The sequence below is a fragment of the Ursus maritimus genome, unplaced genomic scaffold, assembly GCF_017311325.1.
Source record: "Ursus maritimus isolate PB19 unplaced genomic scaffold, ASM1731132v1 scaffold_27, whole genome shotgun sequence".
Taxonomy (NCBI): Eukaryota; Metazoa; Chordata; class Mammalia; order Carnivora; family Ursidae; genus Ursus; species Ursus maritimus.
Genome location: NW_024425230.1, coordinates 7235712 through 7261829, shown reverse-complemented (window position 1 = coordinate 7261829; position 26118 = coordinate 7235712). Strand labels below are relative to the sequence as shown.

The 26118-nt window shown below is 35.7% G+C and overlaps 1 protein-coding gene across 5 annotated transcripts in view; it reads left to right on the top strand.

The window, feature by feature from the left end:
- The window catches only part of TJP1 (tight junction protein 1), a 106451-nt gene that overhangs the window by 43718 nt on the left and 36615 nt on the right, over positions 1 to 26118 (top strand). For all 5 annotated transcript variants that reach the window (XM_040642681.1, XM_040642680.1, XM_040642679.1 and 2 more), the window contains exons 3-8: positions 2202 to 2326; positions 3027 to 3129; positions 8679 to 8955; positions 12363 to 12466; positions 13068 to 13236; positions 14015 to 14162. In XM_040642681.1, coding sequence (XP_040498615.1) covers positions 2202 to 2326; positions 3027 to 3129; positions 8679 to 8955; positions 12363 to 12466; positions 13068 to 13236; positions 14015 to 14162 — 926 coding nt within the window. The remainder of the gene's footprint in view (positions 1 to 2201; positions 2327 to 3026; positions 3130 to 8678; positions 8956 to 12362; positions 12467 to 13067; positions 13237 to 14014; positions 14163 to 26118) is intronic.

The following is a 26118-nucleotide window of genomic DNA, read 5'->3' as shown; positions in this document are numbered from 1 at the left end:
TTTTTTTTTTTTTTTTTTTTTAAAGATTTTGTTTATTTATTTGAGAGAGAGGGAGAGCCTGTATGCAGGCAAGTTGGGGGGGGCAGAGGGAGAAGTAGACTCCCTGCTGAGCAGGGTGCATGATGCCTGGCTGCATCCCAGGACCCTGGGATCATGCCCTGAGCCGAAGGCAGACACTTAACTGACTGAGCCACCCAGGTACGCCTGCTTCATCTATTTTCAAATGTATTTAAATTTGTTCTGTGAAGTAGTTTCTTGTATTTTCTAATTCCGTGCTAACAGTTGTTTCTTTCTAATCATTTCTTATTTTTGAAATTTTAGTCCTGTTTCTCTTTTGAAATTTGGATATTGTTGGTCTTTAAGTTATACTAAGGGAATGGTTTTGTGTAGTGATTTATTCTTGTAGTAGTATTTTGGGAGGATATATAGGGAAATGGATTCATACAAATGCCATTGTTTTTGGCTACCCAGAGTTTTCCTGTTTATTTATTTCGACATTAACCTTTTTTTGCATTAGCCTTATTGCAATATAATTCACATACCATGCAATTCACCTTGCAAAGCATACAATTCAGTGGTTCTTAGTATGTTCACAGAATTGTATGACCATCATCAGTCATTTCTTAAATATTTACATTACCCGAAAAAGAAATAGTGTACCATAAGCCATTACTCCCCAGTCTCTCCATCCTTTTCCACTCGTTGCTTTAGACAACCACCACTTTATAGATTTGTCTTTCTGTCTTTACAGGTTTATCTTCTCTGAAAATTTCTTATAAATCGAATTATACTATATGTGTTCCTTTATGATTGGCTTCTTTTACGGCATGTGTTAGTGCTTCATTTCTTTTTATTGCAAATAATATTCCATTGTATGGCTATACAGTGTTTTATTTATCCATTCTATCAGTTGATGGACATTTGTGTTGTTTCCCTTTTTCAGCTATTATAGATGATTCTGCTATGGACATTTGGGTTTAAGTTTTTGTGTGGACATATGTTTTCATTTGAGGAGGGGTATATACCTATGAGTGGAATTACCGTTTTTTTTTTTAATAAGATTTTATTTATTTATTTGACAGAGCCACAGAGCACAAGCGGGGGGAATGGCAGAGAGAGAAGGAGAGGCAGTCTCCCCTCTGAGCAGGGAGCCTGATGCGGGGCTTGATCCCAGGACCCTGCCAAAGGCAGATGCTTAACTGACTGAGCCACCTACGTGCCCCAGTATTCTTTCTTAAGAAGAGTTTTTCTTCTTTCTTTTTCTTTTGCTACTTCAGTAGGCTTTGGTGTGGGAGGGAAGGTCATGACATATACCTAGTCCATGGTGGATGTGGTCTCCTTTGTTGTGGACTGGACAGCCTTTATCATCAGGTGGCTTGGATTGTAGTGTGTAGTATAGTATAGTTTATATGAAAACACACTCCTCTGCTTTAGTGTTTCTGGAACCCTAGGAAAATATTTGATGTTTCTTCAGACTACTCTGTATACTTCATTTCCTTTCAAGGGAATGGTATAGATTTTTTTGAGATTAGGTAATTTTTTAGTAACTTGGAAATATTTTGAATTTTCTTTGTATTGGTCTGCCCTTGGTCATTGTGATTAAGATTTTCAGCTCATTTCGAAGTATATTTTTTATTATCTTTAATTAAAAATGTATTTTAAATGGTTTGATACGGTTCTACTTTGTTACATGCAACGTTCATATAAGACCTTATTATAATGTACTACTTCTAAAGAGATTTTTAGCATAATTGAAGAAAGTTGAAATAACATATTTGATTTTCACAGCTATTGATGTTTTATTATACAAAATGGCAGCAGATGTCTATACTAATTAAGTGTTCATTCTATAAATTACTTGCCAGTGTTTGTGATGATGAAACTAGTGCACTGCAGTACCTTCAGGAGCCCTTCTGATATTAAAAAATAAATGCAGGATTTCAGAGTTCTGAATTTTTAAATGTATTTTAATACTTAGAAAGCATTCATGTAATCAGATTTTAATATTCTTTTATGTCCAGCATTTATTAGAGTATGTATTCCCATACCAGGATAGATGATTCTAGTATGTATCTACACAAGCAGGTGTTTGGATCACAGATGTAATAAGATTGTAATTTTTATATTTAAACTTTTTTAGATTGATACATTGAACAATTATTTTTTGTAATAATGGTGTTTTTCTGCAATTATTACTTTAGGCTCCTGGATTTGGATTTGGAATTGCAATATCTGGTGGAAGAGACAACCCTCATTTTCAGAGTGGGGAAACTTCCATAGTAATTTCAGATGTGCTGAAAGGGGGACCCGCTGAAGGACAGCTACAGTAAGCATGTTTCTTTGGGGCACCTGTGTTACAAGCACTGTTCCTACCCTCAGTCACTGGCATACTCTGCTAGTGATTTCTTTAAATTAACGTACATTTCTACTTATCTCTATCATAAATGGAAAGCTAGTATCCCTTACCTTAAATAGGTGGTTACTGTAAAAATAAAGATGGTGAAGAGAAAACTTACTACTCATTTTGGGGTGGAATTTAGGCTTCAGGAGCCTCTCACGCTTAATCTTGTCCTTATTGTTAAAATAAGCAAGATAAAGAGAGGCAAAAGATACAGTAGCTAGCAAAAAAGTGAGTGTATAGTCAGAAGGATTGAAAGAAAACTGGAAGGAGAAAGACTTTATTTTTTAAAAAGGGAATAATTTTTTCCAGCTATGTAACATAATATCATTTAATGCCCTCTAATTGTACCACCAAAAATTATTTTTGGTATTGTGGTACCTGTTCATTCTTTTGTAAAAACATTGTATTAATGATTTAAAAAAATTAATGGCCTGTGGTTAGTTACTAAACATTGTAGGAAATCAGAAAATAAATCGTTTGACATTATTGTATCATTGATCCGAAGACAAATAGATGAACTATAATTAAACTATTTTTGTGGAAGTTCCCATCTTGAAAATATATTCACAAACTTGTCTGTATGTTTTTTTCTAACATGTTATTTTGGTGACCTTTTTTTTCTTAGGGAAAATGACCGAGTTGCAATGGTTAATGGAGTTTCAATGGACAATGTTGAACATGCTTTTGCTGTTCAGCAACTAAGGAAGAGTGGGAAGAATGCAAAAATTGTAAGTATCTTTTACCTTTAATTTAGTAAAAGTGTCAACTTTATGGTTGATGTATTTCTGGTTTTTTAATTCACTTAACCCTTTAAGAAAATGACAACTGGATCAGTAGTAAAGTTAGCTCACAGGAATGTTTCTTCTAATACTGGTGGTATGTTTTATCACTTACTTTATTTTTTTCTTTTTTTGATTGAAGAGGAAAGGTGGGGGTGATTGAATGGTCATCTTTTTATGGCTTAATGTTTCCTTCTTTTTTATGTACTTAAGTTAGACTGAATCTTGGCATGTAGTCTGTTTGAAATATTTAGCCCTGTTTTCTGTTACAGGATTTGTTTAATGGGCAAGTTTTACATTGTCCCTTGAACACATACATCATCAACCACTTTCCTTGTTACTGTGATACAGTTTGAGGAGAGAGAAAGTGGTAAGATTTTCTTTGTAGGGTTGTTCAGGGTGCATTTTAATGTTACTGTTTTAGTATATAGCTGGAATCTGTCTTCTATTTTATTATTTTTCTAAGAAGTCTTTTTTTTTTTTTAAGTAAGGGAGAAGTTCAGTTAACTCTTGATTAACTGGCCTCAAATCACAGGTAAAAATGTGGCGCAAAATGGATTTAATATAAAAGTCCTACTTAAAATTATATCCACATTTAGGAGCATATTAGCTGCTTTTTACCCACTTTGCTCCTCCCCCATGTTTTTGCCCATCTAACTTCTGAAAGGACTGATTAAGGCACTGCTTTGAGGCCTTTAGTTCAGGTATAAAAAGCAGGAAGAAGAGGCCGGGTAGGCAGCTAGATGGTTTGCCCTGCCTTTTCTGTTGAGAACTTTTCTACTTTCTAGCAGACACTCAGAACCACAGTGTACCCAAAAGAACGGAGAGGGTGTGAGGGGAAGGCCTGCATTGCATTTTGACCTTAGGGAATTGATGAGAGCTAGAAGGTGTATTCCCTGAGACTGTGCACCCCACAGTTGCTAGGCCCTCTTCCCTTTTGTAGGCTCCTTGCCATATGGTTTATTTCCACACCTGTGGTATTGCTGGTGAGGTGAGAGTTTTCTCAAATTGCAGTAGATCACTGTTGAGTTACTGCATTCCAAATGACAGACATCTTCTTTTGAGTATATATATTTTTTACAACTTCATTATAATTATATTTTTATAACTATAATGTTATTTTTAAATCACAGTTTATATACATACTGGCTAGTGGGTAGTAACGTTTTTAAATAGTTTTTAGAATATGAGATTGTAGTGTTTATGGAAGCAAATTGCTGATTTTTATAATTGTTTATCTTAAAATTGAATTTAGCATTCTTGCCTTAGCTGCTGATCCTGAGCATTGTTATTATTACTCATTGTGTTTTTCATTTGCACATTCCAAGGTGAGCTCCTTAGGGTGCATGAAGTTGTGAGCTTCACCTATAACCCTAACTTTTAAGCTCTCTATTCCTCTGAAATGTGGAGCTGTTTTGTTTGCCGTGCAAAATATTCAACATATATACTCCACATTGATAACGTATCTAAGAAAGTTGTATTCCTGCACCCTAGACTTTTCCCCATAGAAATTATTTTATAAGAAGTAGGTCCAAAACCTGTAATGTATTTGAAATAGGAAAAGGATTTGGGGCAGCTCGAGGATGGATTTTGCTCTGACTGTACTTAGCTACATGAATTGGAAAGGCAGAACTCAGGAAGGTTGGGCAAGTATTTTTTGCTCTATAGGGAGGTGTTATAGGGGGATTAGGTAGAAGGGTGTTTTAATCAGCAGAGAGCTGTTCTTTTCTACATTTGAAGCAGTTGGATCATGTCTTACTTTAAGTTTATCATTGTCATATGACATTTAGAATAAAACCGCAGTGTCTTAGATCGTGGTCTTTCATTGTGAGGTGTCTTTCTTAACTCTTAATTCATCCCCAGCCATAACCAGAGCCTCAAGGTCATTATATACATTGATTTTGCTTGTTTAGTTTTTGGGTTTTGTTTTGTTTTGTTTTGTTTTTCCAATTCTGAATAACCAGCTCCTCTTCCCCTCTCCGCAGTCTGCTTTCTTTTCTTCCTTGTGCTCTTACATTGGGGTGGTTGGTTGTTTACATATAAATTATCTTTCCATAAACTAAGAGGTCCTTGGGTATTAAGCATATAAATTCTTTATTGTTGAACTAAAATGTTAGAACTCTACTAGATAATGTAACTACCATAAATAGGCTAATTTAGCTTTAACAATAAGTGAAGTTAGAAATAGTTTATGACACAGTGAGCATGTATAGTTTTTACTAAAATTCTGAACATCCTAAAAAAGCATTATGAAGTAAATGGGCAGAAACATCTAGAGATGACCTCTGTGAGCACTTCAGTATATCTCCATGTGGCTACTTACCTAACCCATTCATGGTTGGGGATTTCAGTGTCCAGTTTCTACAAGTATTAAAAAAAATACTGTGTTTTAGATCATTGTGTTTCTATCTACTTGTTCAGTGACTGTTTAGGAATAACTTCCTAGGAGTGGTTTTTCAGTCAGAAGGCATGAATGACTTGATATATGTATCGTCAGTGCCCTTCAGAAAGCCAATAGGGTATTGAGAGTCCAGTTTTATCGACAGTTTTTAAATCTTTGCCAACAGACTGAACATAGTATTTCAAATGAAATATTTTACAGTACAAATGAGTTTGATCATCTCGTAGTATATATACTGCCCATTTATATTTCTTTTTTGCTTACTCCTTTGCATTTTTATGGTGACGATCGTCGTGCTGGAGAGCTATATATATTAGGATGGTTAGCCTTATGTCATATATACTACGTGTATTGTTTGCCCATTTTCTTTTGTGAGTGTAAGTTGTTTATGGTGATTGGGGGGGTTGTTTTTATGTCATTTTGTTTCAACACTGAAATGATTTCATTTTTATGTTGTCATGTCTGTCAGATACTCACTTGATTGGTTTTGCCTTTGGTGTCAGGCTTACAAAAGCCTTTACCAGAGTTATAAAAGCATATATCCTATATTTTATTTTAGTACTTGTAGGATTTCATTGTTTTATTTTACATTTGAATCTTTAATTCAACTAAACTGTTTTGAAGTAAGCATTTCCCCCCAAATTTCTTTCAAAATTTTCAGTGTTAAAATCAAGCATAATTGTCAAACCTGCTAAATATCTTCTTGTAAGTTTATAACCATTAACTATAATATACATAGAGAATTGGAACAGATTGGATATTTTTCAATAAGTTAAGCACTTAGCTGGTTGCAAATATTTCATTATAGGTATAGTTAAATGCATGGCAAGGACCTTCTCCGAGGAACTTGAATCTTAATAGGATAGATGGGTATACACATTAGTAACCATAATGCACATTGGGGATTGAGGTACATTAAATTTCCAAAGAGGTGGCAGGCACTCTTTTGGAGGAATACACGGAAAGCTCCTAGTCCTCATCTGGTTACTTTGTTTTTATTTGTATATTACTAGGGGGGAATTGAAGATATAAAGTAATACTGCAAAAGTATTACTTCTAAATTAGTTTTTGGAGATTGAGATAGAGGTGAGACTAAAATGCAAAGAGTCAGTTAAGAATGCTTTATAGTAAATGGTACTTGATAAGGGCCTGAGCTTGGGGCACAGAGGGTGGAATGACAGGCATCCTTCTCTCAGTTCCTAACAGGGAGCTGAGCTGTCTGTTCTTTTTATGTGTTGGCATCTTGCTTCTTCAGCTTCAGTGTTGTTTCCTCAGAAGGGCCTTCTCTGGTCACCCTTGGTAGTAGAAAGGAGCAGCAAGCAGTATTAAGTGTAGAGCAGCCCTTTGAAGAAAATTAGCCACAAAGGGAGGAGATAGGATAACTTGGAAATACGTAGCAAGACAGAGGAATAGAAGATTAATTAGCAGATTAGTAGTAGGCAGAGGACAAATTTGAGGGAGAGATGAAAGTTGTAGGTAACTTCAGGGGTTGTTATTGTCGAAGGTCTTAGAGGTGGGTAGGGATAAGGATAAGAGCTCATATGGGAGGATTTCATTCTTACAGGAAGAGGATCAACTTGGTCTTTGAGCCCCGAAGGAAGACTAAATAAATGAGATACTGAAAAATCGTAGGAGTATACCTCTGTACTGTAAAGTGGCACTGATCTCTTTGAGTCAGGTTAACTGATTGGGATCTTGGAGAATGGTTTTGGAATACCTGTGTTAGTAAATTCCATAGAGAGGCAAGGGATAGAGGAAAGGATTACTGAACCAGCAAAAGAATTCTGTCAAGTAAAATGAATTTATGGAGGACCTGTTCAGCAAAGTGTGGAAATGCAGCCATCTGAAAGTAAAGATAATACAGGACTGGAGTTTTTCATGGCAGGTGATTGAGAGGTCAGGAGAAAGTCATTTAAATATCACAGCATGACATTTCAGGAAAACTTGAGAGCAAGGCAGGTGAAACCAGGAAAGAATTAACGGACTGGGAAAACAGGAGAGAAAGGAATCAGAAAGAAGATGGGAATAGAAAAGTTTCAGTAGATCAAGGCATCAAAAGTAGAAGACAAGGAGTGTTAACCCAAGAAGATCCTACAGATCTCTGATGAGATCCAGGGTGTATCAGGGTGAGAAGGTGAGGTGCACGCAGTCCAGGGATTAAGAGGCCACTCAGTCAGAAGGTAATGCTTGTAGACCTTGAACCTACAGAAAGTGAAGGAAATAAATGAACAGGGAAAATTGAGCCACTTGTCAGAGTCATTGAGGAAAGAAAGCCAGAAAAGGGGATTTATACCAAGATGAGAAATTATAAATTGGAGAGATACAGAAACTGACAGCAGTTTGTATTGGTGAAGTATAATAGAGTTATTAGCTCCAGTGTTACTAAGTTGATTGTTAGTGTGGAAGTACAGTAAATTTCTCTGTTAAGAGTTTCAGTAGGATAGTTGTGGGCCTTGATACTGATGGATTCTGAAAATTTCAAGGAGTCAAGTTGGGCTTGCAAGTTTGCTTGGTAGCAGCTACAGTATATTTGATGGTATTAGAGTACAGTGCCCCATCCTTTATTCCAGCCACCAACAATTATTAGTTTTTCTTTAAGCTTGTGATATTACACCTAGAAAATCTTTCTGAATTAAGTAACTAAGGACTTCATTTGGATCACTATTCCAAAATTTTTTTTTAAAGATTTTATGTATTTATTTGACAGAGAGAGAGGCAGCAACAGAGGGAACACAAGCAGGTGAAGTGGGAGAGGGAGAAGTAGGCTTCCCGCTGAGCAGGGAGCCCGATGTGGGGCTCCATCCCAGAATACTGGGATCATGACCTGAGCTGAAGGCAGACGCTTAATGACTGAGCCATCCAGGCGCCCCTCACTATTCCAAATTTGGTTCTTAACCAGATCTGTTTGTCAAGAGAGCAGAAAACACATTATGGAAATGTATTTCCTAGTAATTTGTTATAATTTTTTGTGTATTGTGTCTCTCTCATTCATAATTAGTTTAATTGATATGGGACCAGAAAACTGTAATTTTCCTTCCTTAGAAATGATAGTATATATATGGAAATCAGTCAGCTTTCTTGTAATCTTTATTTGTAGACCATTCGGAGGAAGAAGAAAGTTCAGATACCAGTTAGTCGTCCTGATCCTGAACCGGTATCTGAGAATGAAGAAGATAGTTACGATGAGGAAGTCCATGACCCAAGAAGCAGCCGTGGCGGTCTGGTCAGTAGAAGGAGTGAGAAGAGTTGGGCAAGGGATAGAAGTGCAAGCAGAGAGAGGAGTTTGTCCCCACGGTCTGATAGGCGATCTGTGGCCTCCAGTCAACCTGCCAAACCCACCAAAGTCACATTGGTGAAATCCCGGAAAAATGAAGGTATTCTCTACCAACTCTTTTATCATTTTCACATGAAAATGTTAACACTAATTGTGGTAAGAAAATTGCCATTCCTTCCTATCCTTGCTTTTGTTGTCTTTTGTTATCTTCTTTATTATGTCCTATTGCCATAAGTCATGTCCCTTTTAACAGGCTTCAGGGATCATCTCTTCTCTAGCAGATAGTCCTTCAAGTAAATTGTCTAGTAGTTGGATTTGGGGTTTCTTATTGTGATTAGGATAGCCAAATACAAATTATGCTAACAAATGTCATACCATCACCAAGCTCAAATTCAGTGTTTTACCTAGCTGTTAGGGTCAGTAGTAGCATAACCATGGGAAGAAATCTTGGGCTTAGGCGGGGTGGGCGGGGGAATACTTTTTAAATGAAGAGATTAAGGGAAAGGAGCCCCCTGATAGGGCATCTCTCTTTAATGCAGGAAGGACATCTTTACAATTTTTGAAACTGAAGCCTGCTGCCTCCCCTCAATCAGATTTGATAAGAATGAATCTGATTGTGGCATCCTCCTGCTGTGGACATGTCTCTCAAATGCAGGAAAGCATCTGTGACTGATCATTTTGGTAAAAAGGTGTTGTGCTAAGAATATCATGCAGGCTCAGTTTGATGTGCTCTACCAGCACCTGACAGATCTTTTTCTAGTTCTTGCTCCCCACCCTGCTCCGTAGTGGATTTCTCAAACTGTCTACCCCTGCTGTTTCTACTTCGTTTTACCACTCATTTTTCAACCCTCTCTGGCCTAATATCTGTTTCACCTTGCTCCCCAGACTGTTCACACTAATTCAGTAGAAATTTTCGGTTTTTATTTTACTTGTCTGAAGTACCATTTTGCATAGCATTAACCACTTCCTGTATTTTGTATATGTAATACTGAAGCGAGCACGACTTCTGTGTTTTGAAATAATGTCTTCTCTCGGCTTCAAAAGAATGTTAATATTGTGTCCTTCTGGGTCTCCCATCCCCTTTCTGTATTCTTTGCAACTTCATTCTCCTCATCCTACCCTCTAATCTTAGGTAGATTTTTGTTCCAGAATCTCTCTTTTTCTTCAACATAGCCTCTTTAGGCAGTCTCATCTACTATTGCCTCAGTTATCTGCTGCTGATAGCAAAACTTACTTCTCCAGGTCGTGTCTGTGTACTTTTGCAAGCCAGCTGACAACATTAGGCGTACTCACTTGGCTGTTTCATGTAGCTCCCTCAGACTCAACACATCTTGAATGAAACTCACATCTTCCTCTTAAAATTTTTGGTTTCTTATGAAGTTACTCGTTCAGTATATTCTCATCTACCTGGTTTCTCATGCCAGTTATGGATAACATGGTAGTTACCCTTAACATCTCTCTTTTCCTCACTTTCCTATACCCAGTTAATAAAAATGCTAACTTCCTAAATACCATCCCACTTCTGCCTTTCTCCACCACCAACACCCTTATCCAAGCTACCATAATCATTTTTCATCCAGCTGTATTGAGATGTAATTGACGTATATAAATATTTAAAATTTTGTGCATTTAAGATGTAAACATGATGGTTTGATATATGTATACATTATAAAATGATTACAGTGAAGTTTATCACAGCATCATTTACATGATATCTTAGTTACCTCACATCCTCTAATAGTTTTTTGGGGGGGGTTCTGGTGAGCAGCCATCACCCCTTAAGTGAACTTAATGAGTCTCAAAAACTAGTCTCTGAATCCCTTCCAGTCAGTTCTGCAGACACCCTCACAGAGATGCATTTGTTTTTAACCATTCTGTCTCTACCACCCCCCCACCCCCACCCCACATACACACACATATCCTCATCCTTCTGGAATAGTAGTATTTCCACTTGAGTATTTGTTCCTTCAGGGAGCCTTCTCTGACTCCATACTGGAGAGGAAACCCTGTATTGCCTTTATCTGAACTCCTCTCACACTTATATTTAGCCCTGCTGTGTGTGGAAGTTGCCAGAGTGCAGGGACTAGCTCTCATTTGCTGCTTTTTATCCATAGTGCCTGGCACATAGTTATGTTGACCCAAGTAAACACTTGGAGTAAATGAATATATGAGGATTATCTTGAAGTCATCCCTGTATTGGTCGTTGATAACTTTTTAATCTTTTTTTTTTTTTTTAAAGATTTTTTCATTTATTTGAGAGTGAGAGAGAGCAAAAGGGGGTGGGTAGGGGCAGAGGGAGAGGGAGAAGCAGGCTCTCCACTGAGCAGAGAGCCCAACACGGGGCTCCATCCCAGGCCCTGGGATCATGACCTGAGCTGAAAGCAGACACTTAACTGACTGAGCCACCCAGGTACCCCTGTACTTTTTAATCTTAAATAAGGACAGGCTTGTCATCAATACTGTATTCTTTTGTGATATGACAACCATTTATTAAGCACACAACTGCCTAGATCTGCTCAAAAGTCATTTTATTTTTTTACCCTGATTTTCCTGCTTGTGAGCACTCTGTATATTTGCCTTAAGTTAAGCTGTAACTCTGATGTAACTTTTACAAGCTTGAGTTAGCTGACCTGCTGCCCATCCCATTTTAAAAACAGAAACCCCAAGATGAATTTTTTGGGTTCCCCCCCCCTTTTCTTTAATGCAGAAAGACACAGTCCTTTCCTTTCTCCTGAGAGAACCAGGAGCAGTGCTTTTCCTGTTGACATTATGTTGTCATCATTGTTCTAATTCACAAACAGACAAACAAAATTCTGCAGTTTTGCAGGTACCTGGACAGTTTTCTGGACACTCCTGGTAACCTTGCCCAACTCTGACCATTTCCTCACCCACAGATAGAATTAATGTTGCCTCCCTTTTGGATATTTGGTTAGTGTTAAAAGGAAAGGACTGGCATTTATAACGCCCGCCTGAATCTGCACAGCTAGTTGAAGCCTTTGTTTGCACTAATACAGAGTGTATGTCCTGATGCTCTGCATATGTCTCTTCAGTGTTAGAGGTGTGTAGAACTGGAAAGACTTTTGCTCTAGGAAATTGGGGAAAACAAAAACACTGTATGCTTGGTAACACAAGTCATCAGTAAAATTGTCAACCTTTCTAGAGTTTTTCCAACCTCAAGCAGTTCACTTTTTAGAATTGTATTCATTAAACCTTCTGAGTTTATTATTATAACATAGAAAGAAAATGGTCTGCTCTTCAGGACTTTTTTCTCTGAGTAAAATGGGAATAAGGTCTCTGTCTTCTGCTCGAATCATATACTTCCTTTGCTTTCACATTGACATGCACACTTTTGATGATTAGGGAAAATGTCATCTTTGCAGGGTAACCAGTAGTTTCTTGTTATTTCTTGTACTTAAAAACTCAACGTGGTGATTACTATTATACTTTTAAACTCTATTTAAGTCCCTTAGCATTTTACACTAAAGACATTTAAATATATTCTTTCAGAATATGGTCTTCGATTGGCCAGCCATATATTTGTAAAGGAAATTTCACAAGATAGTTTGGCAGCAAGAGATGGCAATATTCAAGAAGGCGATGTTGTACTAAAGGTATAGTCCTGTTCTTACATTTTAATGAACTGTGAAATAGAAAACAAATTCTGGTGTAACCATATAGTTTCTTCTCATGTTCAAAGCAGTTTTGCCGAAGAAATTAAAATCAGTGTTTGGGCACTGGATGGTTTGCCACTTTTAATGGACAAAAATAGTTTGTCCATTATTACGTGTCAGCACTGGTTTTTCTTTAGGCATGGAGTCATCCAGAACGAATTAATCACTACAAATGAATATCATTCACTGATTGGAGCTACTTTGTAGGCAGAGATGTCTAGTCTTATACAATAAGTGGTTTTGGTAACTGCTCTAAATATTATTGAAATGTTTGTTAGTTTGCTGATAAGTAATAGAAAGTGACAGGCTTTTGGGGATAGGCTCGGTGATACTACTTTGGGTTTTCTGACAAAGCAACAGTATGTTAAAATTTTATTATTTCAGGGAAGAGGAGTACTTTTGGTAATACAGAAAAGTATAAAGGGAATATTTTGGTTCTTACAGCAAGCCAAGGATAACTTAAATATTCCTGTTTCATAACATTACGTTAACATTTGTATTTTTGTCATTTATTTTCAACCTAGTTCCTTTTCCGTTGCAGATAAATGGTACCGTGACAGAAAATATGTCACTGACAGATGCAAAAACATTGATAGAAAGGTCTAAAGGCAAGTTAAAAATGGTAGTTCAGAGGGATGAACGGGCTACCCTATTGAACGTCCCTGATCTTTCTGACAGTATCCACTCTGCTAATGCCTCTGAGAGAGATGGTAAGTACAGTTCTGTTTGGAGAGTCCCTTTAAGTGACCTGTTAAAGTAGTAGGAAGATTTGATATGTTTGAGTGAAATAATTTTCTACAAGCCAGACACCTTCAAAGTCTAAGAATTACAAATATATATATTGGAGTAGAGGGTTTACTTCAACATCAGTGTGGAAGTTTAAAGCGAATAACATGATGGTTTGATCTACATATATTGTGAAACAGTTACCATAGTATATTTGGTTAATGTCCGTTATCTTCTCCTACAGATAAAATAAAAAGAAAAAAAGTTCTCCTTGTGGTGAGGACTCTTAGGATCTAGTCTCTTTAACAACTTTATGTACCATACAGCACTGTTAGCTATAGTCATCATGTTGTACATTACATCCCTGGGGCTCATTTATTTTGTAACTGGAAGTTTGCACCTTGCTCTAATTCCCCTTCCCCCCTCTCCCTCCCATCCCTGGTAACCACAAATCTGATCTATTTTCTATGAGTTTGGTCGTTGTGTGGGTTTGTGGTTTTTTTGTGGTTGGTTTTGTTTTGTTTTAGTCTTTCTCTGGCTTATTTCACTTAAGCATATGCCTTCAAGGTCCATCGATGTTGTCACTTTTTTTTTTCTGTAAGCAGCTCACCATTTTTTATCAGTGGTTGATGAAGCTAATGCTTAAAACAACAATCTTATATGAAATTATATTTAGTAGCTTATATCCATTATCATTGGAGTAACTTATATTTTACTGTGATCATTTCATGGGAAAATAAATCGCACCCTTTTACCTAACAGACATTTCAGAAATTCAGTCACTGGCCTCAGATCATTCTGGTCGATCACATGACAGACCTCCCCGCCACAGCCGGTCACGATCACCTGACCAGCGGTCAGAGCCTTCTGATCATTCCAGACACTCTCCACAGCAGCCCAGCAGTGGGAGGTAAATCACACTCTATTGTTAATATAGTTATATGTGCTTGATACATATTTCTGGTATTGCTTACAAATAAAACTAGAAGACAGATTTTCTTTTGATTACCAAGTTTAGGTAGGGTTTGTGTATGTGTGTGCGCACATGCGTGCGTGTGTGTGTGTGTGTGTGTTTGTGTGTGTGTGAGTGTTTGTGTGTGTGGTTTTCTTAATCAATTTAGAGATTATCTAGAAAACCAGAGGTCGGTGAAACTTCTTAAAGAGCAAAAAAGTAAATATTTTAGGTATGCAAGCTACACAGCTTCTTGTCACTACTCTGTCTTTGTACCAGAGAAGTGTAACTGTAGACAGTATGTAAATGAACAGGGTGGTGTTCCAATGAAACTTTTTATGAAAACAATTGGTCTTAAGCTGCAGCTTGTTGATCCACTGCATAAAAAGGTACTAGCCAGCTTATAGAATCTGTTGCTTGGAAAAGTTAACTATATGCTAGCGGTCCTTTCCTAGACAGTTTAAACTGGACTTTGTTTTCCCTTTAAAAATATACTCTCTAGTATTTATGCCAAAGAGTCTGGTATGCTAATAGTATATGACTTACTTGAGTTTATATGGTCTTTGAGGTTGCATATACATTTGAGAAACTGAAAATTATGGCCCTTATCTCTAGAAAAGGGCACATACACACATACATGTAGCATTTTACATTAAATTTGTGGACATTCCCAGGGCTCTGTAGGCCACCCAGTTGATCTGTGGTTTTTAATAATAATCCATATGGAGCTCTTCAGGAGGCACTTCAAAACTTGAGTGGAACAGTTTAGGATTAGAGATGGTAATTTGGGACTTATTTGCATGGAGGTGTTAGCTCAAGCCATAGAAGTCACTAAATTTGCTAAGAAAAACAATGTGGAGAGGTCAAGAACTGGACCTTGGGGAGTACATTTCTTAAGGAAGGTGAGGAGGCAAGAAAGAAGGAAGTATACAGAGAAAGGAGGAGTATCTGGCCAAAAGAAAGCTTTTTGAAAGATGGCCAAAAGTCATAGTGATACGGTTGTGCACTGCTGGTTTTAGAAATTTGTGAAGCTGATTCTTTCTAAATTTTAAATTTTAGATTTATAAATTATATTAACTCTGATTTCTATTTTAAGGTTGAAATGATTTTTTGAAGAGGAATATTAATAGTATGTCATAAGCCATCCTGGTTTATCTTATAACTGATTATTATTATTATTATTTTTTAAGATTTTATTTATTTATTTGACAGAGATAGAGACAGCCAGCGAGAGAGGGAACACAAGCAGGGGGAGTGGGAGAGGAAGAAGCAGGTTCACAGCAGAGGAGCCTGACGTGGGGCTCGATCCCATAACGCCGGGATCACGCCCTGAGCCGAAGGCAGACGCTTAACCGCTGTGCCACCCAGGCGCCCCTGATTATTATTTTTAACTGCTGCAAGTTAATATATTAGTTCTAACAATCTTCCTCACACAGCATAGATGTTACCTGGAAAGGATTACTGCCACAACACATACATAGTGATATAACTGACACCCTTGGATGATTCATGGGAGCAGCTGTAATTTTAACACATTTCTCTCACCTAGATACCATGCTGGTATCAAACAATTTGGACATTATTTCCCTTAAAAAAAAAATCCAAATTTTGGCCATTAGTTTTTATGGTGAGCAAGTTTGAAATTTTAGAAAGTTTTTTTGATGTCTCCTTTTTTTCATTTAGATTTCATTGACATTTGGCATCTGTAACTTAAAAGTTGAGGTGTTTTTTTTTTTAATATTTTTTATATTACAGTTGGGGGGTTTTAATTTGGAACCTCAGGTATTTTCATGGGTAACGCCAGTTATATGAGATCTTTTAAAAATACAGAATCCTGGGCCCTGTTCTGAGATGGAGGCAGGGAATAGTGGGTTTTTTTGTTTTTTTAAGTTCCTGGTATCATTGTCTTCTGTGCACTACCAGATTTAGGAACATGGTTAGAACATGTAGCATATACTAAAGAAAAGATAGTACTTCAACTACAGAAGACCCAAAGTCTTCAGATTATTTCCAGATTTTTGTGCTGAGAATTTAATTCCTGAGAACTCCATGACCTGCCCACGGGCAAGATATACAATAGTACCAGTTGCTTAAAGGTTTTATTTCTTCCCCTAAAGTTCATGTTAAAATTCAAATAACTGTGGAGTTGTAGAGGATTATCCTGTGTTGAGAAATAATTTAGATGCTAAGAGTAAAATCCTGATATTAAAAAACACCATGGGTCCTACACAGCATTCCGTCATTGTTGTGACCTACTTACATCCTTCTACGTGATGTTCTTTCCTGAGAGAGCAAACATAACATGGACAGACCTCTTGAGAAAAACACATTAGTTTGTTAATTCATTATAACTAGGTGAGCAATGTATCCTCACTATTGTCTGGAACAGGAGTTGGCAGACTACAAACTATGGGCCAAATACAGCCTGCTGCCTGATTTTTGCAAATAAAGTTTTATTGGAACCCATCCTGTAATGGCATAACTGAGAAGTTGCAACAGACTGTATGACTCAGAGAGCCATATAAGGAAAAAGTTAGCCAGTCCCTGGTCTAGAATGTTAAAATAGTCATGTTTTAAAGCTAAAAAACAATATATGTATAGAGAGAATTATTACAGTGATTTCCTTATACCTTTCTTATACCTTATACCTTGATGCTGTTGCCAGGTTTGTTTTGTATTTTATTCAGTGATGTTTCAGAGCCCAGTCTAGGTCAAGACTTGCACTCTACAAGTTGGGGATACTGAGAGAGCCCACAGCTGGTGGCAGTAGTGGCTGCATGGTGATTACCAAGTAGCTTGCACTGAGAAGATTCCCTCACTGATCTCACTGTGATCCCTGCACGTCTAGAGAGTATTTGATTTGCAGGCTATGTTCCAAGCCTCTGCTTGGTTATAGTTTACTCTCCCTACTGTGTAACATTTAATTTAACAGATCCGTTTTAGGACTTTTCACCCTTGAGTGACAACATATGTTTACCTTTTTTGTTCTGTCCTGTGATGCTACTGATTATCATGAGCAGGTGCAGACTGAAAAAATTATATTGCAGTAAAAGCTCAGACTAAGATAATGTTGAATTTGGGTTGTAAAGATTATGTTTTGTATTACTTACACTCAGTCATTCCATAAACTGACAAAGTTTATTTAATGCCTGAGTTGTTGTCTGAAGTTTTTAGGGAATGTATTTTAACAAATAGAAAAGATTTAATTTATATTTAGCATATCTGTTTAATAAAAATTTTTGCTTTTGAAGTACTTGAAAGCAGTGTTTTAAGAAATTTGAAACTTTATAAAATTTACAATATTCTCTTTATTCATTGTTTATTTCTCCTGAGAGAAAAGGCTTCCACTAAATTCTGAATTTCGTGGTATCAGGATTGATACAGTTTATGGTATAGTAAATGCATGATAGTAAAATTGAATTTTACAAATGAGAAATTTCTAGACTAAATCCAAGTGTTGAACCTGGTTAAGCTGATATATTTGGATTGAAAACCATTTACCTGTACAGTCCACCTTTTACTATCAGCCTTTTACTATACAAGGTTGAATTTAAGCTCATAATCTTGTTCTCCAGGAGTGCCAGGTAAATCCTAATACCTATGCATATAGGGTATATAATGTATCTGCTTAAATACCTTAGAGGAGTCTTGGCTTTTATATTAAAGATCATTATTTTTACTTAGACACTTTACGTTTTTGGTTACCTTCCATAATTGTTTTCTTAGATATTAGAGAGCTATTATAAATATTTTTTAATTCTAGTATATATAGTTTCTGTCAGGTATTGCTTGGTTCTCTCTGGAACTTTGCCAGTAGGCTAAAAATTGAGACATTTACATGTATCAGTTGGACATTTCTTTTCTTTTCTTTTTTTTTTTTTTTAAGATTTTATTTATTTATTTGACACAGGGAGAGACAGCCAGCGAGAGAGGGAACACAAGCAGGGGGAATGGGAAAGGAAGATGCAGGCTCCCAGCAGAATAGGGAGCCTGATGCGGGGCTCCATCCTAGGACCCTGGGATCACGTCCTGAGCCAAAGGCAGACACTTAACAACTGAGCCCCCCAGGCGCCCCCAGTTGGACATTTCTTTTACTATGTTAACATGTGGAGAACTGCCCATCTTTTGACTGGTGAATTTCAGATTTTGTTTTCTGATCTTTGGTTTTAGTTCTTTGTCTTAAGTAAAAAAGGTTTTATTACCTCCTATTTTAATAGATAGATGCTTTATTCAGAACAAGATTTACATGTGATAATGTTGGTAATTAACTTAGTGTAGGTACTGCTACATTTTCTTTCTCAGACTATGAAGGCATGTTGAGGGCATGTTGGTTTGTTTGGTTTTGGTTTCTCCTTCATCTGTGGAAAAAGAGGGCTATGTAGAAAGATAACGATTCTTGAAGTGTCTCAGTGAAAATAATTAATGGATTAATGACTTCTTCCAATTGGCTCCTATGTCTTCCAGTTGGACTAAGGCAGTTGGTTGTGTGTTGATGCAGCACCGTGAACATTTTACAGCGAATGTTCCAAGATATATTTTTTTTACTATTGACATTATCCTGCTAATTCTTACTAGACTAAATATTTATTGATACCATGTATATGTTATCAATATATTGTTATAAATTATGCCCTGAACAGTCTAGGCAAGATCCATATTGTCATAGAATTTTAGGGCTTACATCCAGGTGAAGAAAGCAGATAAGTAAGTTTGAAATATGAAAAAGTAATTTTCTTTAGTGGTAAATACTATAAAGAAAATCAGGGTATAGTATGATAGAGAAGGCAGAGAGGACAATATTAGATAACATGATCAAGAAGGCTTCTTTAAAGTGACCTTATTTTGAAATGAGTAAGAAAGAGCTCTCTCAATGAAGATTATTACAAAATAAAAATAGCATGTGCCATTTCTCAACTGGTTGGAATAACAGCAAGATGACCTGTGTGGCTAGATCACAAGAGCAAAGGAGATAGTGATTGGAGTTCTAAGAAGTTTTTTCTTCTGTTTTGGAAAACATTGTTTCAGTTGGAAAAATATGAAAGTTTTTTTTTGTTGTTGTTTATTATTTGAATTTGGGGTTTTTTGGGTAAGAGTCTTTGTCTAACATTTCAAAATGAGTGGAATACTGTTCACCCATCCTGAACTTTTGTTACTTAGATGGGAGCCAACTTGTTTTCAATCCTTGGGAATTTTGGTTACCAGGTTGAAATTCCAAGCTGAGGCTGTTTTTGATATGCTCTCTAAGGAGCCAGGCTGAGGGAAGACCATAGTTGGTGCATTTCTGTAGTCATTAACTAGAAACCCAAGTGTAAGAATGTGTGTGCTCAGTGATTGCTGGTCAATTTTAACACATAAGGGGAGTTTATAGATCTAATGGCAGAAAAGCAGGCTTAAATGTTATATTTTATAGCCACAATTTAAAAAGTAAAAGTGAATTTTAATTAATTCATCAGCTCTTATACAAGTACAATATAAAACATAAAGTATGGTGTTTAAAAATGGACTGTCCACTTGGTAATGTGTGTTAAAAATAGTAAATGTGTGAAGAGTCTTTTATTTCCAGATTTAAATAATGTAGAACAATTTTCTGTTGTCCTTGTGAAAATGTTCATAAAAAATGAGAGAGTTGCAACATTGGTCTCTTGTTGTAAAATCAACCAAACGTACCACTCAGTCAGATGATTGTTTCACTCTAGGGGAACCTACCTGGGTCAGTTTGTTGAGCATCCGATTCTTGGTTTTGGCTTGGGTCATGATCTCTGGGCAGTGGGATCGATCCCCGTATCGGACTGCGCACTCAGTGGGGAGTCTGCTAGGGGTTCTCTCCCTCTCTTTCTAAAATAAATAAATCTTAAAAAGATTGTTTTACTCCAAATATTAATCTAAGTACCTGATAATCATACCACTGATGAAGGCTTAATGATGCTATCCTTAAATTAAAAAAAGGTCTTCCTTAGTCCTTGTCATTATTAAAAATTATGCATTTCTACAAAAATCATAGTTCAAACAACAGATCTGTTTTCCTTCTAAATCAGATGGACCAGGTTAGTCATCATCACCATCATAAATGAACATGTAAGATTAGAAGCTCTGTACAAAATGATAAGCTTCATAAAAGTTTGTATCTGGGTTATCGCCTGGAAGCCATTTTCCAAAATGAGCAGTGTAGATAACTCAAATTTTTTCAAAAGCATATATACAGGCACGTATTTATTTCTAGAAAGTAGATTACAATAGGTAAAAAATAAACTTAAATTGTGGGAAATTAGCTTGTAAATACACAAAATAGGTATAATTATTCCTTTGCTTTCTTAGCATACCACTCTTTACTTCTGTGCCCAAGTACCAGCTTAGAATCTCTGCATCTCTCTGCCTTTGTCATCCCTAGAATTCTGTATGTGCCATGCAGAAAGAGATCATAAGTTTTTTTATTGCTATTAAGGAGGGACTACAATGTATAAATATCATTTTGTTTCCATATAAAATTTAGAAGATTGAGCAATGGTCATAACATTCTAAATAGTCAGACTTCAGTGTGCCCTTATTTTTTTTTTTCATGTCTTCTAGCCCTCCCAGCTGAACTCCCCTGTTACTCGAGAAAAGCTGTGGGATATGGTTAAGTTAATTTCTAAACATATCTTTATTGTTAATTATGGCTGAGGTAGCCCAGTAGCCTTTAAAGGAATTAGTATCTAGTTCTTGTTTTCATCCTTGGTTCTGTAGGTCTTGCCTCCCTTTATGCAGTAAGTGAGTTTCTGAAAAGAAAGTATAAATCCGTTTTTGGGGATAAGTCATTTAGTATGTAATTAGGAATTTGAAGTTGGTCTCCAGAGGGAGAGCCCCTCACCAAGCCGCCTGCCCTCTGCCCTCTACCTATAGGCCCAAACACTTGTGATTTTACTCGCACCTCAAGTTTCTCACTTAAAACAATTTGTTACTCCTTGCTGATCTGATACGAGTGCATGTTATGCTGCTACCCAGTTTACACAGTTGACCGGATAAGACTTAAAGAAGGTTGTTTACAATGAATTCATTTATGTGAACTGTAAAAACTCTTCAGAGATTGTGTTGCACCCCATCTCTTAACAACTGTCTTCCATAGAGTTTTTAACCAGCCCAGAGCTTCTAGATAGATGGATCACTGCCATTAGATTGATGTACAAATGAAAAATCTGGAAAATAAACCCTGTCTCCTAACCTCCAGGGGAAAAACAGAAATGCCCTTAAGAGGATCTTGAGGTCCTTGAGAATGTCTGAAATGTCTGTCTCAGCTACTCGGAGCCAGAGTATGTAGATAAACATGAGTCTGACTCAGGACAGAAGTGGTTTTTGTATTAAGTCAGCCTTCCTCTTAATAGCAAAAAAAATTTTTTTGTTTATTTCATTTATTTTTTTTAATTTTTGGGGGTAAAACTTATATCTGTTTCAGAGCCAGTTGGGTAGAATCATGTATGGAAGATTTGAGGAAAATGTGTTTTCATTGTCACAGCTTCACCAGTTTCTTTTGATAAGCACCACTGGTTATAGACTAATTCAGTGTGTCTGAATTCAGTTTTTGTCTTGCAGTAGACATAATGATCCCATTTGCTCATAATAGAACTTTTTAAATGTTTGGAAAATTTGATTATTCTTGTACTGTAACTGTAGATCATTCCCAACATTGTTTCTACAGCCACATGTGGTTGCTGAGTGTTTGAAATGTGGCCAGTCCAAACTGAGATGTATTTTAAGTGTGAAATGACACATTGGATTTTGATGACTGAGCACACACAAAAAGACATAAATTACCTCATTAATAATTTATCTTGATTACCTAATGAAATAATATTTTGGATGTAATGGGTTAAATAAAATGTATTCATTGATTTTACCTCATTTCATTTAATACAGATTTTAGAAAGTTTAGTTACATGGATGACTTGCTTGATAATCCTGTTAACAGCACTGCTGCTGATCTACATGTATTATTGAATAATGCCTCCATCTTTTGGTAGATAACAGAAATGCACTAAAAAGAGCAGTGAAAAATTTCATAGATTAATATGAGTTCCATCCACCTGAAATGTTATTGAAGTCATAACAGTTGTCACCGGGGTGGGAGGGGTGGAAAGGGTGATGGTCAATACTGTATGAAAATTAACCAAAGATGGAAGTATGGGCAGTTGTATGTGATGGAGCAAGCGCCCTATTGCACAACAAATGACAACTTGTTGGTTATCATTACGGACGGAGGGTGTTTACATTGAAGTATTACAGTTGATTCTAAGTTACCAAGATGGTAGTAATCATTAATGTCAGTCATTTTAAGTTTAAGAAGTTTAAATTATAAGAAAGAGAGTCAATGTAAGTATTTGTTTTTAGGATTTTTTTTAAAGCAGTTTAAAGTTTTCTTGTTGCAGAGCAATAATCTGTAGAATTATTAAAATTATGCATTCTTTAATCTCACTTTCTTTAAAATGTTCATATTCGTAATATATCATTTGCATTTTTTAATGCAAAGAATGTAAGGGGAATCTTCTATTTTCTTCTGCCCTTTATACTCTGAAGTGCCTAGAGCAGTTTGGGGATAAAGCTTAATTGTATTTATTTATTCTTGGACTAATTGTACATGAGATTTTATTACATAAGCAGTAGCTAAAAATTTTGACCTTTTATGGTTTAAAAATAGTTCATTCGGGTTTGATTTAGAAAATACCTTGACTTTCATAGTTCTTCCTAAAAGACTGTTTTACCTACATGCAGCTCATATTAATATATATAACTTAAAACAGAGTACACCCCCCTAGAATAGTTGAGTGAATAGAAAATAGAAACTATGAAAAATGCCTACGTTTTATCCTTTCAGAAGGGTAACAGGGAAGAAACTTTTTCTTTATCAGAGACTGCTAATAATATGCATTAATAGAACGAAATTCTTTGTTTAAAGTTAGACTTAATTCCATTTAAAAATAATAAACATTATTTTAAAATGAACATTGTTTTAAAATATTTTAAAACATTTCAGTCTTTACTCAGTAAGTAATGTATACATATTTTTTGTTGTAAAAATTGAGATAGTGTAGATAAACCTCAAATTCCACTTGGGTTCTGTTTTGTCTACTTCTCCCTGAGGGGAGAAACACTGTTGCCTGTTTGGTTATACCCATCTAGGTCTTTCTCCATGTGGGCATGTGTGTTTATTATAGAGCTATGGAGATACCTCATGATGTCACACCATAGATACTCTGCAGTTTGTGCTTCACATCTTGTTTCAGAGTTATTCTCATGTTTCCACATACAGGTCTCTTTCATTGTAACTTATTTTAATGTATTAGTTTTTGTCTTCAATTCTAAAAGCAACATTTGCTTATTAGAACAAGTGAAATAGGTCAACTCCACCTTACCCTATTTCTCACTGCTCTTGAATTAAGCCTTATTCCATACTTACACGTATTTTTATTTGGCATCATGTATAGAGTTTATGTGTGATTTTATTTTATTTTATTTATTTTATTATTTTATTGTATTTTAATCATTTTATTGTATTTTTTAATTTTTATTTTAATTTTATTTTATATTTTTTGGTGGGCAGCAAAGCAAGGTTTATTGAGCCATAGCAAAGTGAGATAGTACAAAGCTCCCGAGGAGGTAGGGAACCCAAGAAGATTGTCCTGTGTGTGTTTTTAATAACTAAAAAAGATCAGACTCTGCACGTTATTTTCCAGCTAGCTAATTTTACTTAACAATACAGGGTGAACATCCTTCCAGCTTATTCTTTTGATGAGAAACTACTATGGAAATTCTGTTTCTAGGTCTTTGTCTTTGCAATCACTGTTGTGGAAGCATCTTTGTCCATGATTTCATATACTGGCTCTTTTTATTTCTGAAGTCATTAAAAAGTATATCGGTATTATTTTTAAATTTTCATGAATAATCCGGATTACTTTGTAAAAGTAATGTTTGAGACTACACTTGTTTCTCAGAATTCCATGTTTACCAACCTCATGGTTGCAGATTGGTAACTCCTTATTTCCAGTTGATGGTTTTCTGATTAGTGGAGCTGAGCATCGTTTTATAAGATTATTGCCATAATATTGCTTCCTCAGTGAATTGCCAGGTGTTGCTCATTTGTCTTCTGTGTTGTTCTTTTTCATTTCTTCATCAGTCAGTAGTAGCTCTTTTGGGGAGTGTGTTGTAAATATAAGTCTTTATAATATCTTTTCTTGTGCAATTAAACATTTTTAATAGTGAAATGTTTTCGTCTTTATGGCTTCTGACGTTTATCTTACTTATTTGGGGAGCTCTCCCCCAATCTAAGATGGTACAGATTTCTCTTTAGGTGTTTTACAGTTTCTGATGCTATTGTTGCTGGCGTACTCTTCCCTTTTCATTTTCTTCTGATTGTAGAGGACATTGAGGAAAATCTGTTGATTTTTTAAAAATATAATTTATATAATTTGTTTTGTATTCTTTTTTATGCACTAAAATTCTCCCCAGTATTTCAAGCCTATTACCTCATAGTTATATCATCTGGGTCTTCAAAATAGTGTTAAATAACCATCGTATTGGCAGGTATCACTGTGTTGTTACTAATTTCAGTGTAAATACATTCTGCATTTCCCTGTTTAGTGTGGTCTTAGCTCTTGGTTTTGGGAAATAGTCTCATAATTAATTGTGTAGTCTATATTTTTGCTTTATTTGTGATTTTTATTAGGAATGGCTGTTGAATTTTTTTTTCACATTCCTGTTTGACCGATATTTTTTTCTTGTAATATTTGAATGTAATAAGGAATTATGTGATAGATCTTTAGTGTTAAGCCAGCCATATACTTGTGAAATAACCCTGCTGTGATCACTGTAAAATGATCTTTTAATACATTACTATATTCCATTAGCTAGCATTTTATTTAGAATTTTTTCCTCCATTTATAGTTTAAAATATTTATTATTTTCTGTTTGTCCTCTCATTGTCAAGGTTTGGGTGTTAAGCTACTTGTTAGCCTCAGACTGAATTGCTGATAGAATGTTGAAAATTTTTGAAATACACAAGATTTTTATGATACTGTTCTCTGAGTTACTATGCATGTTTGTAATTTTCCATAACAAAAAGTTTGAAAAAAATGCATTCTTGGACATGTATGTATTTCTCTAGGATAAACTTAGAAGTGGAATTACAGGTTTTTGCATGTTTGCCTTTTTTGTTTCAATAAGTAACTCCCATTTTGTCCTTAAGTAGTTGTACTTACTTACATTTATTTTACCATCCCTGTATCTCTTTCTCCATGTCCTTCCCTGTGTTTTGTGTTATCATGTGAAAGTTCTCACGAATAAGATAAGTTAAAGCTATTTTAATGTGCATTTTCCTAGTTACTGGTGAGGGTGAACATATTTTCATATTTATTGTTATTTGTATATGTATATTTTTGGTGAATTATCTCTTCCTAATACTTGTTTTTCTCTTGAGTTGTCTCCTTTAAACTGATTTATAGTTCCTTATATGTTCTAAATATCAAATTCTTATATGTGTTGTTAGGCCAATATATAAATTGGTCAATACTAAAATATTAAGGTATTAAACTCATTACGTATGTTAGGTCGAACTATATGAAATTGCTCATATTCAGCTGTTTGAACTAAAAAAACCCATTTCATTTGGCTTAACCAAAAAAAAATATATTTTTTAATTACTTGCATTTTTATGTAATTACTATTGTTGTATAAGGGTTTTGTGCCTTGAGTTTTACTTTAACAGTCCTCTATTTTCAATGATACAAATTTTTAAAAAATATATTATGTTTTAGACTTAAATTCCCATCTGAAATTGTATTTTTGTCATTAATATGCATAGAGATCTAATGTTTCTAAATTTGTGGACATTTGTCCTAACATCATTTATTGAATAAATAGCATGTTCTTCTCTGACAGTTTTGAACTG